The following is a 14179-nucleotide window of genomic DNA, read 5'->3' on the forward strand; positions in this document are numbered from 1 at the left end:
CTTTCTGCATTTTTACTTTCTCAAAAAAACTCATTCTGTATGATTCATAAGTGTTTTGAAAAAAGGGGACATGGGTTATTTCTCATAAGTCACCTCTCCTTGTAACACCATGTGTCATACCCATGTCATTATACAGAGCTGTGTCCTGATATGAGACAAAAACAAGAACACACACACACACAGACACACACACACTATAGTCTTGAGCAAACTGATTCTATTTCGTCTCAAGTTCCTCAGAAAACAGCAGTAAGATGAACAGAGCACATGCTGCATAAAGTCTCATTATCCAGAATAAGCCTCAGCTTAATCAATGTGTGAGATGCTCTGCGAGCGTCTGCTCCTCTGAACACTATAAATAGAGGTTTTTTCCAGAGCTGGAAACTGATCCCTGATCTAAAACAGAGGCTGGCTGACCCGAACACTTCTGCTGCTGCTGGGACAACCACACAAAACAGTGACGAGGCCCCGCCCACGACACACCCCCTTTTACCATAGTGACCCAGTGTACAGATTACACCAGTTAAAACATGATCAGAGACACTGTTATTTCAGCATCACTGTGATACTGTTATGGGTTTCATTTTCATATTTCCGTAGATGTTTGTACAGGAAGCATCAGTAATTCTTGCGGTATACCGGGTTGACTGGATGTAGCAGGTGTTGTGTAAACACTGTGATTACAGGATTGAGCTGCCGCATCTACAACATTAAACAGAAGCTGTGAGTTTGATGCATTCAATCCCACCCTGAAGGTGTCCAAACGCTAATTAACAACATCTGCTCACTAGCTCCCGCAGTCCTGTCAAACAGAGATAAAACTCCAGCACAAATAAAGTCTTCTCAGTCTTTTGGACGCTCATGTGTGACATGTTCATGTTGTCAAAATCCAAACCATGACCATAACTTATGCCAAGCTTTCACAATCAGTCGCTCATAGGAACAGCACAAGGTCTCAGGACCATCTGGACCAGATGAAGCTGTTAAACACACGAGAAAATCCCAGTACAGTGAGAGAGAAGCGTAGCGCAGTCACACACCTCGTCTGTGTCTGGGTGTCAGGAGATTAAGAAGAAGGCCGAGGAGTTCAGACTCGCTCTGGAAGCACATTCACAGTTCAGTAGCAGTGAGTTTGAGCTTGTTATGATGGGAATGACAGGATCAGTGTCTCACACGCTGCTTTCCAAAGCCTGTAACCCAAGCCCCGGATCCGTTGAGCATGAGCTTCAGTCCATGTGCAGAAGAGTCAGCAGAATTCACAACACAACCACCGACTCTGCATTATATTTCTGTTTTCAACAATCTTTAGCTTGTAAACACTCAAATAAACACAACAGACTAGAAAATGTCATGCTCACTGTCAGAACAGGCACATATTTACTGAGATAAAACATTTATAACATTATTTTCTGCCAATACATTAAAAGCAAAAGAATGACAAAATCAATCATAAATTGTTGGTATTGTGCTAAAATACTTTAAAAGACAATGTTAGGCAAATATTTCAATAGAAATGTTTCAGTCTAGTTCGCATTTTAATTTGAGATTTATAATTAACCATCAATATTTCAATCATTTTTTACCAGCTGAGACTGAGTGTGAATTTTTGATTCATTTACATTCACAGCTGATTGTGATCACACACACATTACACACACACACACACACACACACGACCTCAGGGATGTGATATCAGCCTCAGACAGAATCAGCAGATATGACCATCATGATCTCGTGCAGAACACACACTCACACACACACACACACACACACACACACACACACACAGAGTGATGCATGTGAAGCGTCTCACCTCAACTCTTCTGATCTCACGCTGCTTCTCTTCTCTTCTCTTCTCCTCCGGAGCGTCTGCTGCTGTGATCCAGTCACATTCAGAGATTCAGAGCGAGTGACAGACAGAGAGAGAGAGAGAGAGAGAGAGAGAGAGAGAGAGAGAGAGAGATGAGTGGGGGCTGCAGTGGGAGGAGAGACAGTAGATACCAGAGCCTCAGCTAAATATAACACACACACACACACACACACACACACACACAGTGAAGAATCCCAGGATGCACCTCATGAATGTCCAGAGCTGCAAACTAGAGAAAGAAGTGTGTGTGTGTCTTTGTGTGTGTGTATGTGTGTGTGTCTGTGTGTGTGTGTGTGTGTGTGTGTGTGTCTGTCTGTGTGTGTCTGTGTGTGTGTGAGATTGTGTTGTGCCCCCAAAAATACATTCTTATTTCTGAATGTATTGTAATATATTAATAAGGAAATTTATTATGTCATTCTTAATAATAATTATTATTATTATTATTGCGTTTATTATAATGATTACATTAAAACCTTGCATGGTCTTTTTTTCAATTAGAGAAATAATGATTATATATATATATATATATATATATATATATATATGCGTCTGATGATTGAGGAAGAGACAAACACACACACAGTGACACACACACACACACACACACACACACTCTCTCACACACACACACACATCCGAGCCTCTCCGTGTATCCCATCAGACTCCGTCTCTCTCGTCTGCTGTTCTTCCTCAGAAGTCTCCAGCTCTGGTTTCTAGGAGGCTCGTTTGTATTTGAGACGCTCGTCTAATTCAGGAGCTCGCTGCACCTGAGGGGACCAAAACATCCACCTAAAATTATCCCTTCTGTTCCACTGGACGTGTCCTGACCGCTCCTCTCTCACAGAGTTTGATGTTGTCTGAGAGTCATGAAGCAGACGTGTGAGTTCTGATCCACTTCCTGTCGTAATGAAGCAGTCGGCCCCTGGAGGAGCAGAGGGGCCCTTCACAGACGCATTCATCTCAAAACACTCCAGAGAAATGTCTTTACAGATAACAGAGGTCAAGCTTGCTTTTCTGCTGATAACATGAGCACAAAACAAGCCTTAATATCATCATCTGGAGTTGCTATCAGTCATTCTACCTGTGCCATGAAAAGCCAATAGAACAAGAAATGAATAAAATAATGGGTAATGAGTAGTGTGTAAATCAGATTATATTTATCACATTCTCAGGGTTCTCGATCAAATAGTTGAGCACAAGGTTAAAGGCATAGGTCAAGCTTCTCCTGACCTATTTTATAACCAGTCACAGACGATTCTTTTGATCTTCTGAACCCAATGGCCAATCAGAGGAGTTAAATTCAATCCTAACTTGCCTGGTGAGATTACAGAGTTGGTTCACGCTCTGTGGAGTGCGTCCAAGAGCGCATGCGCGTAGCAGATGACGTCAGACTGGCGCGTTCGTTCACCCAGTGAGTAGTGACTGTCCTGTGTCTCCATCTGCTGGTCACTGATGAAAACACCAAGTACAGCTGATCATCTCTTTTCTGCGTGATACAGACCTCACATTCAGTTTGCGCTTGATTTGCAAAATTGTAACGTTATTAAAAACAAGCTTCTGTATAATTTTGTTCTGCAGTGTTTGCTGTAAGAATAGTTGTAATGATGCTTTTACACTAATTTTATCATAAAGGGTAAGCTGCAGTAAACATGCAGTATATCACTTGTCTTGCCCTGAAACTTACATTATGATTGACTTGTGTTTTGTAGTTTTAGTATACTTTAGTAGACTATTCTTAAGATCATCCTTTCAATTCAATTCAAATTTATTTTTAAACGATACACATTGTTTTAAAGCAGCTTTACAGAAAATGCATGTCTAAATTTCTATTTAATTCTAATTATTATTTGATTTAATGTCATTCCCAACAAATAATACTGATCATGTAAAACAACAAAAACACGAGCAAATAAAATTGAATTTTCAGAAATGAGCAGTTGGACTTGGAAGAAATTCGCTCAAATAGATTAACAATGCAATAAAAAGGCTGTCTCATAATAAAGCTTTCGCAGAGTCGCTTTTAAGTATTACAGTGTAAAACATCTAACTCATCTAATATTACATTCTGTTCCGAAAAACAAGTCATATAGTAATAATGTAATCATAATGGCGGGAATAGTAAGCAGCTGAAAGACGGAAGAATAACTTAAGTATCGTTTTGTGTGAATCAAAAGTGTTTTTGTTTTTTCTAGCGCCAGCTCAATACGTCACAAAGATCCTCCCGCCTCGCGGAGCTTCGCTTCACCCATAGACAGTAAAAGAAATGGACACAGAGACCCCATTGGAACTCAATTGAGACAAGTGAAGCCCATTTTTAGCGTTTTTTAGCACTTCCGTTTCTGACGCGCAGACTCAAACGAAGCTTGACGACGTCAGCAACCTGTCTAACAGATGTAAATCTTCTAGTAGCTGTGCGTGCAAACTGCCATCGTTAATCTTGCAGAGACGGCGAGCTTGAGCGGGGAGTTCTTTGTCGTGAGTGAGCAGGAGTAAGTATTCTGATTCATTATTTTGTATAGTATTTTAAAATGTAAAGCCACTACGCCATATTAAGTTAATTGCCTGCGAGCTTCTCCTCCTGTCTGTACGGTAATGCGACAGAGAGCCGAGTGGTTATGACGCAATCGTTAGCCTATTTTTTACAAAAACTGTTTATACGGGGCCATAATGTAACATAGAAGGTAATGGAGCCCTTTATACATTGTCGTGTATCTTTAGAAATAAATAATGGACAAACAGAGTCTTTAAACGCCTCAGATGTAAAGTTATTCGCTGTCAAAGTGACGCCAAAATGAATGGGAGTCAATGGGAATGCTAACGCAAGTGAAGTTCTGCTAAAAGATGGCAGCCCCCACCCGACTTCAACTTCCGGTCGAGTTCCTTGCCCCTTGGCTCCACCTCACTGGCGCGCTGCTGTTGGCGCCATTTTACAGTTTGAAAGTTGAACGGTTTTTAGACACTTAGCTGCGTCACACACGTCCTAAAAAAACAAACGTGCAGTGATGAAATGCATGAAGACGATCATCAAAGATCTGGATGAGAAGACACGCTTTTTATTACAATGGCGACTAGACAAGCACTTGAACAGGTAGCTATTTTACGATTATGACGCTATAATCGAATACTATAAAAACTGACTTTTTTATAGCATGTGTGTACAGGATAGCAATGATCTTAATATGCTGTGTTATTTATGTGGTGGTACTGGTATTTTTTATTGCTGTCATTTGCAGGGCTTTTATGCATCTTATGGTTGGAAAATGTTTTTACCTTCTGTTCATAATCATTCACAACATCCAGGTTAACTTCATAATCGATCAAAACGATCGAATGCAGGTTGATTTGATAGACTGTGAGAAAATACTCATGCAGAGATTGTTTGTCCACCGATGTCCAAACTTAAGCCTTGATTTATTGAGGAAAATACACTCTGAATGATTCATTGCGTGCGTGAACTGTTCGACTAGTCTACTATAACTACTCCACACCAAAAAATATTACTGTACATAGTGTATTTAGCCAGTTCGAGTGGGATTAAGCAATGTTTTAGCTGATATTAGTTTGATATTGCTAAAAATAACCCTTTCATAACATCCTCATTTTGTGGAATTTACATTGTATTTGTTAGTTGTGTAATGTTTATGTATGTATGTAAGTTAATATTTTAATTCCATTTAACTCAATGACCATCTTGCCTAGAGGCATAAATCCAACTAACACATTTTGGAAAATAATTCTTTCTATAGCAAAAAAACATTGAGAATAATTAGCCTTTCCACGAATGTCAATTAGTGTTATTTTTGGTTATGTAGTTTCTCCAGCTGGTTGCCTTTTTGTTGTTGTTGCCATATATATGAGCGATGGCTATTGGTTATGTTACCTAGCCTTTAAATAAACTATATAAAATAAGGATTTGAGCTTGGATCTCACACAGTATAAATGGAAACTTTACTACAACACTGGATGGCCCCTGGAGTATTATTATGTGTGGAGTCAATGAGGATCAGGTACATTAATGATGTGGCTGCAGGTGTTATGAATACTGCCATTTCTCTCTTCATCAGCTCATGATCAGCCTTCATTTTGTACGCAATTTTAACTTTTGTATATCTATCTTTTTCTTAACACAGATGCAGAACAACAGGAAGTTTAAAACACACCATAAAGGCCCTAAAAAAAAGAGTTTGGAATGGAAGAAGCATTAAAAACTGTCAAGCGCACACTGAAGAAAATCATAAAAAAGATGCATACCAAACATATGAAAAGATGTATAATTTATTTTGTATTTAGACAATATGTTTCTCAGTTTTCAATATGTTTTACTATAATATTTACACTGTTTTGGTTATTTATGCATTTATTTATTTTTAAACAGATGGTGATGGCATTCAAACACATTCTGGAGACATGACAGCTCAGAGGCATGACAATCTTCCCCAACATAATAATAATGATGATAATAATAATAATTCTGTATCATGTGGACAACGGTTGATTCAGACCCCAAATCAGTATAACTTAACAATTGACCAGAAGGACGGTTCTGTAGCGTATGCTCCAGTTTTGGAAGGAAACACCATAACAGGTGACATTACCTTTAACCAGCATGTGGTGAGTGTCTGACCGTTAAAATACTGAAATGACATTTTGTAGAATTACTTATTTAAAGTGATAATTCACCCAAAAATGGAAATTCTTTCACTGACTCACCCTTAAGTCGTTCCAAACTTGTATGGGTTTCTTTCTTTTGCTGAACACAGAAGAAGATATTTCGAAGAATGTTAAGAACCAAAGAGTTAATGGTAGCCAATGACTTCCATCATGTGAAAAAAAATACTGTGAATGTCAATGGCTACCAGGAACTCTTTGTTAAAGGTTAGTTCACCCAAAAATTTAAATTAGCTTATGTTTTACTCACCCTTGAGGCATCCTGGGGTTTATATGAATTTCTTCTTTCAGACAAATCTAGTCGGAGTTATATAAAAAATTGTCCTGGCTATCCCAAGCTCTATCATTGCAGATGATTATCCATATTTCAAAAGTAATAAACACTTTTCTCTCCCTTCTGTTATCTGTCATATGCAGAACCCGTTCCGGCGGATGTCGTAGTACTTTTGGCGCTTCATGATTAGAGAACAAAGCAAAATGCCAGTCATGAAATTATAAGTACAAAACGAGGATTTGCAAAGAAAAATGTTGAAGGATTTAAATATAAACCAAGAGGAGACATCTTACCTTCTGAGTCATACACTGGAACGCCTTCCATGTTTGACATATAACAGAGGGTTTATTAAGGGTTTATTACATTTGAAATATGGATTTTTTACATATCGATTTTTTACATATATAACGCCCGAAGCCGCGTGAGGCACGTTTAATTATGGATGCGCATGCTTTATTGACAACTTTGGACTGTTCAACTGTAACACCGGCTGACTGCAATCATAGAGCTTGGAAGAGCCAGAGATTTTTTTTTATATAACTCCAACTGTATTTGTCTGAAAGAAGAAAAAAAAAGTTTATTTTGTGCTGTAAAATAATAAAAACATCAATTATAAAAACAGTCAACAACAAGACACCATAAAGACAATAAAAGAAAGCAGCTATCATGAAGTTTGAAATGGCAGACTATAAAAAAAAAAATTAAAAGTTTAGGCTAGATTTAAAAACGGCAAATGTTTGAGCCTGTCTTACGTAGAGAGGCAAACTATTCCAGAGCTTCAGGGCCACCACTGCAAATACTTGGTTACTCCTGCTCTTCAACATTACCCATGGGATAACTAAAAGCAAGTGGTCAGCAGACCTAAGTTCTCTTAGCGGAGCATACAGCCATCAGCAAGCGAGCTGCCACATTCTGGACCATCTGCAGTCTAGAGAGAGAGGCCTGAATAATACCTATATTTAGAAGCCATTACAATGGCCATTACCAGACGAGTGGGGAAAAATATGAACGATTCTTTGAGAGTCTTTAGAAGACAGGAATGATTTCACCTCGGTGAGTTGTCTCAATTAAAGAAAACTTTAAGATTTAACTACAGAGTTAATCAGTTTATCCAATTTAAAATCAGTATGATAACGCCTACATTTTTTACAAAGGGTTTCAAAAGTGGTTTCAATTCACCAAGGTCCAAATCTGATGACTCCCGGCATAAATAGTATAACTTCTGTTTTATTTTCATTAAAATTAAGGAAATTTTGTGCCATCCAGGCCTAAACTTCCACAAGACACTGCAATAGGATCTCTAAAGAGCAAGTATCTTTTTGTTTCAAAGATAGATAAATGTGTGTATCATCTGCATAAAATGAAAAGTAATGCGACATTTCCAAAGAATATGTCCTAAGGGGAGCATATACATACATATGGTTGTAGGGGAAGTCGTGGCCTAATGGTTAGAGGGTTGGACTCCCAATCGAAGGGTTGTGAGTTCTAGTCTCGGGCCGGACGGAATTGTGGGTGGGGGTAGTGCACGAACAGCTCTCTCTCCACCTTCAATACCACGACTTAGGTGCCCTTGAGCAAGGCATCGAACCCCCAACTGCTCCCCGGGCGCCGCAGCATAAATGGCTGCCCACTGCTCCGGGTGTGTGCTCACATTGTGTGTGTGTGTGTATTCACTGCTCTGTGTGTGTGCATTTCGGATGGGTTAAATGCAGAGCACAAATTCTGAGTATGGGTCACCATACTTGGCTGAATGTCACTTCACTTCACTTCACTTCACTTCACAAGGGAGAACAGAATAGGCCCCAAAATGGAGCCCTGGGGGACCCCACACGTGAAAGAAGCAGCGGAGAAGACAAAGTCTCCCAAGCAAACTGAAAGTTCTTTCGGACAAATAGGGTCAATGCAGTACCCTTAATACCAACACATTGTTATAAGTGTGTAATCAAAGTCTTATGGTCTACAGTATCAAATGCACCCAAAAGATCTAATAGTATTAAAGTTGCATAAGTCCAATGAGTCGGCAGCAAGTCATTAGAAACCTTATAGTTAAAAACAGCGCAATTTCTGTACTATGTAAAGATTTGAAACCAGTCTGACACATTTTGTGAATACCATGTAGATCTAGAAATGAATTCAGTTCTAGTAGTTTGGAAAGAAACTGACATTTTGAGATAGGTTAGGGTTAATATTTCTTAATTACTAGTTCCACTGCTGCTTGTTTAAAAGACTTATTGTAGGTTTGACTCCCGAGCGAAGGGTAGGAGCAGTCGCTTTAGGATCTCAATTTTACCAATAAGCTATTTTTTTTTAATGTAGCAGGGCCCGGGGAACAGTTAGGAGTTCAATGCCTTGCTCAAGGGCACCTCAGTCGTGGTATTGCCGGCCTGAGATTCGAAGCCACAACACTAGGGTTAGGAGTCAAACTCTCTAACCACTAGGACACGACTTCCCCGTTGTGTTCAACAGAAGACATCCACTGTTGTGTTCAATAAAAGAAAGAAACTATGTGGAACGACATCAGAGAAACTATGACTCCCGGAAAGTAATTACTGCTAAAAAGAGGTCAAAGTCTAAAATGTGTGATTGTTGTGGCCTTTGATGTACACTTGGATCATTGTAACAGTTTTTTTTTTCTGTGTTTTCTTGTGGTTCCAGCAGACTCTTGTTTATCATATGAATTCTGAATATGTTTATACTGGATATATTTATGTGATATACTGTATATATTTATGTATGTTTGTTTTTTTTAACCACAGGTGTCTCCCTCTACCTCAGTAAACAAAGATGGTAAGAATAGTTGTAGAACACTGTTCATTCATAAGTGTGATTCATGCACTTGATAATGAAGTAACTTTCCAACTTTGCCCTGATGTTTAGAAGTTCTTCAGAATGTAAAGAATAAGATGAAATCAGAAATGTTGGCGGACTCTGATTCGGTATTCCAAGGAATCAAGGATTCGGTCTCTCTGAAAAAGATATACACACACCTATTCATCATCAATGACGAGTCGGACCCCATCAATAGAGAACATGAGATCTGGCAGATAGAGACGACACATGAGTTAAACACATCGGCGCAGACAGTCATCAACTACAACCAAATCCTTCACCCACCCGGAGTTGAGAACAGAATCATAAAGACCGTTCTAACTAAAGGAATTGCTGGAATTGGAAAAACGTTCACCGTGCAGAAGTTTGTCCTCGACTGGGCAAGTGGAGTGTCAAATCCAGATTTGGACTTTGTGTTTCTCTTCCCGTTCAGAGACCTGAACTTGGTTGAAGGAAAAAAGAGTCTTTTTGACCTGATTTGTGACTTCTACCCTGATTTTAAAGAGGCGAGACAGATCAGTGAATGGATCTGCAACAGGAAAGTTCTATTCATATTAGATGGTCTGGATGAATATAAAAATGGTTTGACCTCCAACAGCCTTTTGTCAGATGTGACTAAAGAAGCCACAGTTGATGTCCTTCTAGTAAACCTTCTGCAAGGAAAACTTCTCCCATCCGCTCACGTGTGGATCACCAGCCGTCCCGTCGCAGCTGCACAACTTCCATCTGAGATCTTCCGAAAGGGATACATCACACATATCAGAGGATTCACCGATGAGCAAAAGGAGGAGTACTTCATGAGGCAGTTTGAGAATATAAAGCTAACCGAAGAAGTCGTCTGTCACCTAAAGTCTCAAAAGAGCCTGTGGATATTGTGCCACATACCTCTGTTTTGTTGGATTTCATCGGTTGTTCTTAAAGACATCATCGATAATCGGAATAAAGATAGAAATATACCATCAAATCTGACAGAAATGTACATCCACTATCTTCTCATTCAGACTGGACTGAGTCACAAGAAATATCAAGGGCAAGAGCTGCCTCAACCAGATGCTCTCCAGAAACATAAAGAAGTGATTATGAAACTGGCAGAGCTGGCATACAGACAACTGAAGGAACAGAATGTCATCTTCAGAGACGAAGACTTGAAGAAATATGATATCTCTGTTGAAGAAGCGTCTCAGTATCCCGGCGTCATTACCTGCATCTCAGTGCGCAAATTTCTGTTTTACGAGAGCAAACATTTCTGCTTTGTCCATCTCAGTGTCCAAGAATTCTTTGCAGCCATGTTTGCACTTCAAAAATATCAATCAGGAAATCAAGGCTCTCTGGAATTGATTACAGCTAAAAAGAAGCAGAATTCAAAGTCTTTGAGTGATTTTCTCAAAGTTTTGATTGATGAGGCCTTGAAAAGCAATAATGGACACTTGGACCTCTTTAACTGTTTTGTCTTTGGGATTTCTTGTGATTCCAGCAGACAGTTACTTGAAGGATTCCTGCCGTCAGTCTGGAGCAGTAGTTCAGATGATCACAGAAAGGTGGCCATGTACATTAAGTCTCTGAAGAGGAAAGGTCTGTCTTCTGAGAGATGCATCGGTCTCGTTCGTTGCCTGGTGGAGCTCAAGAACCCGTCACTTTTGCAGGAAATGCATGAGCTTGAACGCTCACAGTGCAAAGAGCCCCTCACACTGTTTCAGTGCACACTTCTGGCTTACCAGTTTGTGATGTCAAACACAAAACACGATGAGTTTGACATCAGGAAATACAACATTTTAGACGGGTTTCAGAGATTCTCCCCAGCCATCACATGCTTCAGAAAGGCTCTGTAAGTACTGTGATGCTAAACATCTTCAGAATGTTCCATGAAATATTCCCAGACCAATTTGAATATAACAGACATTAAAATCGCAGCAGTTAAATGCTAGATTCTAACAGTTTTATTGCAATATTGACAGGCTCAAGGGAAGTGGCTTTACAGAGCAGCACTGTGAGATGCTGACACGTTACCTGACTTCACCACACTCTCACCTGACTCATCTCGATCTCAGCCACAATGCTCTGGATCTGTCCGCACTGCAGCGGCTTTCCACAGCGCTCTGTGATCCCAACTGCCAGATTGAGATCCTCAACCTCAGCCACAATAACTTCCAGGGTCAGGACATGGAGCACATCAGGGATGTGTTTTCTGGAGAAAACTTGAATCTGAGAGTCCTGGACCTCAGCGACAATCCTCTACAGGATTCAGGAGTGAAAATTCTCTCAGATGGACTGAAGAGCCCCAACTGTCATCTTAAAGTTCTGAAGTAAGTCCAACTTACTGCAGACGTCATTTATCTCTGATTCCAAACACACAGATAAAGAGGAGTATTCGGCAGAATAAGCTGATGTGTTTTTGCTGTACAGGCTTTCAGGCTGTCAGATTAAAGGAGGAGTTTCTGAACTGATGTCGTCTTCATATCTGAGAAAGCTGGACCTGCGCTATAATGATCTTGAAAACATTGGACAGCAAAATCTACAGCATGATCTGTCCCCACTGAGGTACTGTAGCTTGTAGGTTGATCCACTGCATTCATGAGACTAGTATACATTTGGCAGACGCTTTTATCCAAAGCAACTTACAGTGCATTCAGGCTATCAGTTTTTACTTATTTATCATGTTTTCCTGGGGAATTGAACCCCCAACCCCAATGCTCTACCAATTGTGAGGACTACATTGTTCAACCAGTAAATGGTTACCATTCATAACAATCATCTAGTATTATTGCTCAGTAGGTTCAATAGGTAGGTTTTAGTTAAAACTACCACATCAGTCATGTCTCTACTATTAGAATGAGATGAGTAACACAGACCTGTGTAGGGAACCCAAAAGGACTGTACCCTTCACTTAGAAGAAAGAGTATTTGGAAATTGTTATAAATATACATGTTATACATCCTGTAATGGGACTATCCATTTATGTTTTATATTGGTGTGATTCTCTAACTAGTATTTCCTCTGGAGGAGAATGCCGTGACCTACCAGGACTAGATAAGTGTGAGTTTAAACATGCATATGGATGATTTTTTCCTCTACTCATAAACTAGTTACTCATGCTTGTTATATAATATGTAATTATAGACCTTAAGTAATTGTAGAAATACTACAATGTAAAAACATTCACCTTCTGTGAAACTGCTTTGAGATTTTATGCAGTTTGAATGCTACATGTGAATTGAACTTATTAGCTGAAGTTTTCTGATAAATCTTTCTGTTTTTAGATTTTGTAGCTCTCACCTTTGACCCTCAGACGGTTAATGTACACCTTTATCTGACCGAGAACAACACTGTGGTCACTCGTCAGAAAGAGAAACAGCAACTTCCTGCTAACGGCGAGAGATTCGACATGTGCAACCAGGTCCTGTGCCGCCAGCCTCTGATTGGACGCTGCTTCTTTAGGGTGGATGTGATTGGCTCAGATGTGTATGTGGGCGTGGCCTGTAAGGGAATGGGGAGGAAGGGAGCAGGTGAAGCAGTATGTCTGGGACACAATGAGATGTCGTGGAGTTTACGGTTGTCAGATAATTTATGTGTGGCTCATCACAACGAAAAAACTGTATTAATCCAATCGGAGTCCGTCAGAGAACTGGGAGTGTTTGTGGACCGGGACGCTGGTTCCATTTGCTTCTATATGTTGAGTCCACAGCATAAACTCTTGTACATGTTTGATGCAGATTTTCCTCAGGACCAGGAGCTTTACGCTGCGTTCAGGATTCAGGAGCCAAACAGCTTAGCCATTCTCATGCAAGAATTACGATAAATGTATGTACAAGTACTGTTTGTGATCGATTCCTCCGATCCGGAGAGATGTATGTGATCAGACTTAAACCTAACCAACAAATAAACAGCGGCAAGTCGTGTGAAACATTGCATCAGTCATCATGAACACTGAACCAGGCTTTACTACATCAGTTAAATGTCTTGAGTTCATTTGATCAAAAATACATTTGGTTTAATTGAATATAATGTAGTTTCTGTTCATTGGACTGATTATTTTAATATCCTGTAATCAACATACTGACTGTAAATAATACAATTATTTGTAATCATTAATACAAACAATGTCATGCTCATCACGATTCAGTGGTAATAATACCTATTGTATTAAACAAAGTGACTAAATTTCAGGCTATTAAACCAGTGGCTTCTGTGTCTTTTGTGTGATTTAAAGGAATAGTTCCCCCCAAAATGAAATCTGGCAGTATTATTGACTTGTTTGCACAGATACTATTTGCACTGATCTGAGCTGCACTTGTGTTGAATGTTAACTTTGGAATAGATATATGGATATTTTATTTGTAAACATACTTTTTGCTAATTTCAGTTAGGGTTAGGGTTCATGTCTGAGTGTGATTACAGTATGGCATAGTTTTTATTTGTATTTATTTAATTATACTGCACTAAACGGGTCTTGTCTTAACAACAGCGTAAGATATTACGAGGTTTTGCAAAATGGTCCTCTTTCAGTCGGTTCTGCTCATGTCTTCATTCTCGTTTAATAG

The 14179-nt window shown here is 39.5% G+C and overlaps 1 protein-coding gene across 6 annotated transcripts; it reads left to right on the forward strand.

The window, feature by feature from the left end:
• The first annotated feature begins 4774 nt into the window (after nt 1-4774).
• On the forward strand, nt 4775-13799 carry LOC113055589 (NACHT, LRR and PYD domains-containing protein 3). 6 transcript variants are annotated; one of them, XM_026221992.1, is made up of 9 exons: nt 4775-4958; nt 6001-6138; nt 6246-6481; nt 9569-9599; nt 9690-11466; nt 11597-11944; nt 12045-12179; nt 12628-12674; nt 12899-13799. In XM_026221992.1, the coding sequence occupies exons 2-9, from the start codon at nt 6060-6062 to the stop codon at nt 13435-13437; spliced, it is 3192 nt and encodes a 1063-aa protein (XP_026077777.1). In that variant the 5' UTR covers nt 4775-4958; nt 6001-6059; the 3' UTR covers nt 13438-13799. The 6 variants fall into 6 exon arrangements, with proteins under 6 accessions (XP_026077777.1, XP_026077778.1, XP_026077780.1 ...); XM_026221993.1 differs by having other exon boundaries at nt 9693-11466; XM_026221995.1 differs by having other exon boundaries at nt 6246-6455.
• The last annotated feature ends 380 nt before the right edge of the window (nt 13800-14179 follow it).

The sequence above is a fragment of the Carassius auratus genome, chromosome 36 (genome assembly GCF_003368295.1).
Source record: "Carassius auratus strain Wakin chromosome 36, ASM336829v1, whole genome shotgun sequence".
Classification (NCBI taxonomy): domain Eukaryota; kingdom Metazoa; phylum Chordata; class Actinopteri; order Cypriniformes; family Cyprinidae; genus Carassius; species Carassius auratus.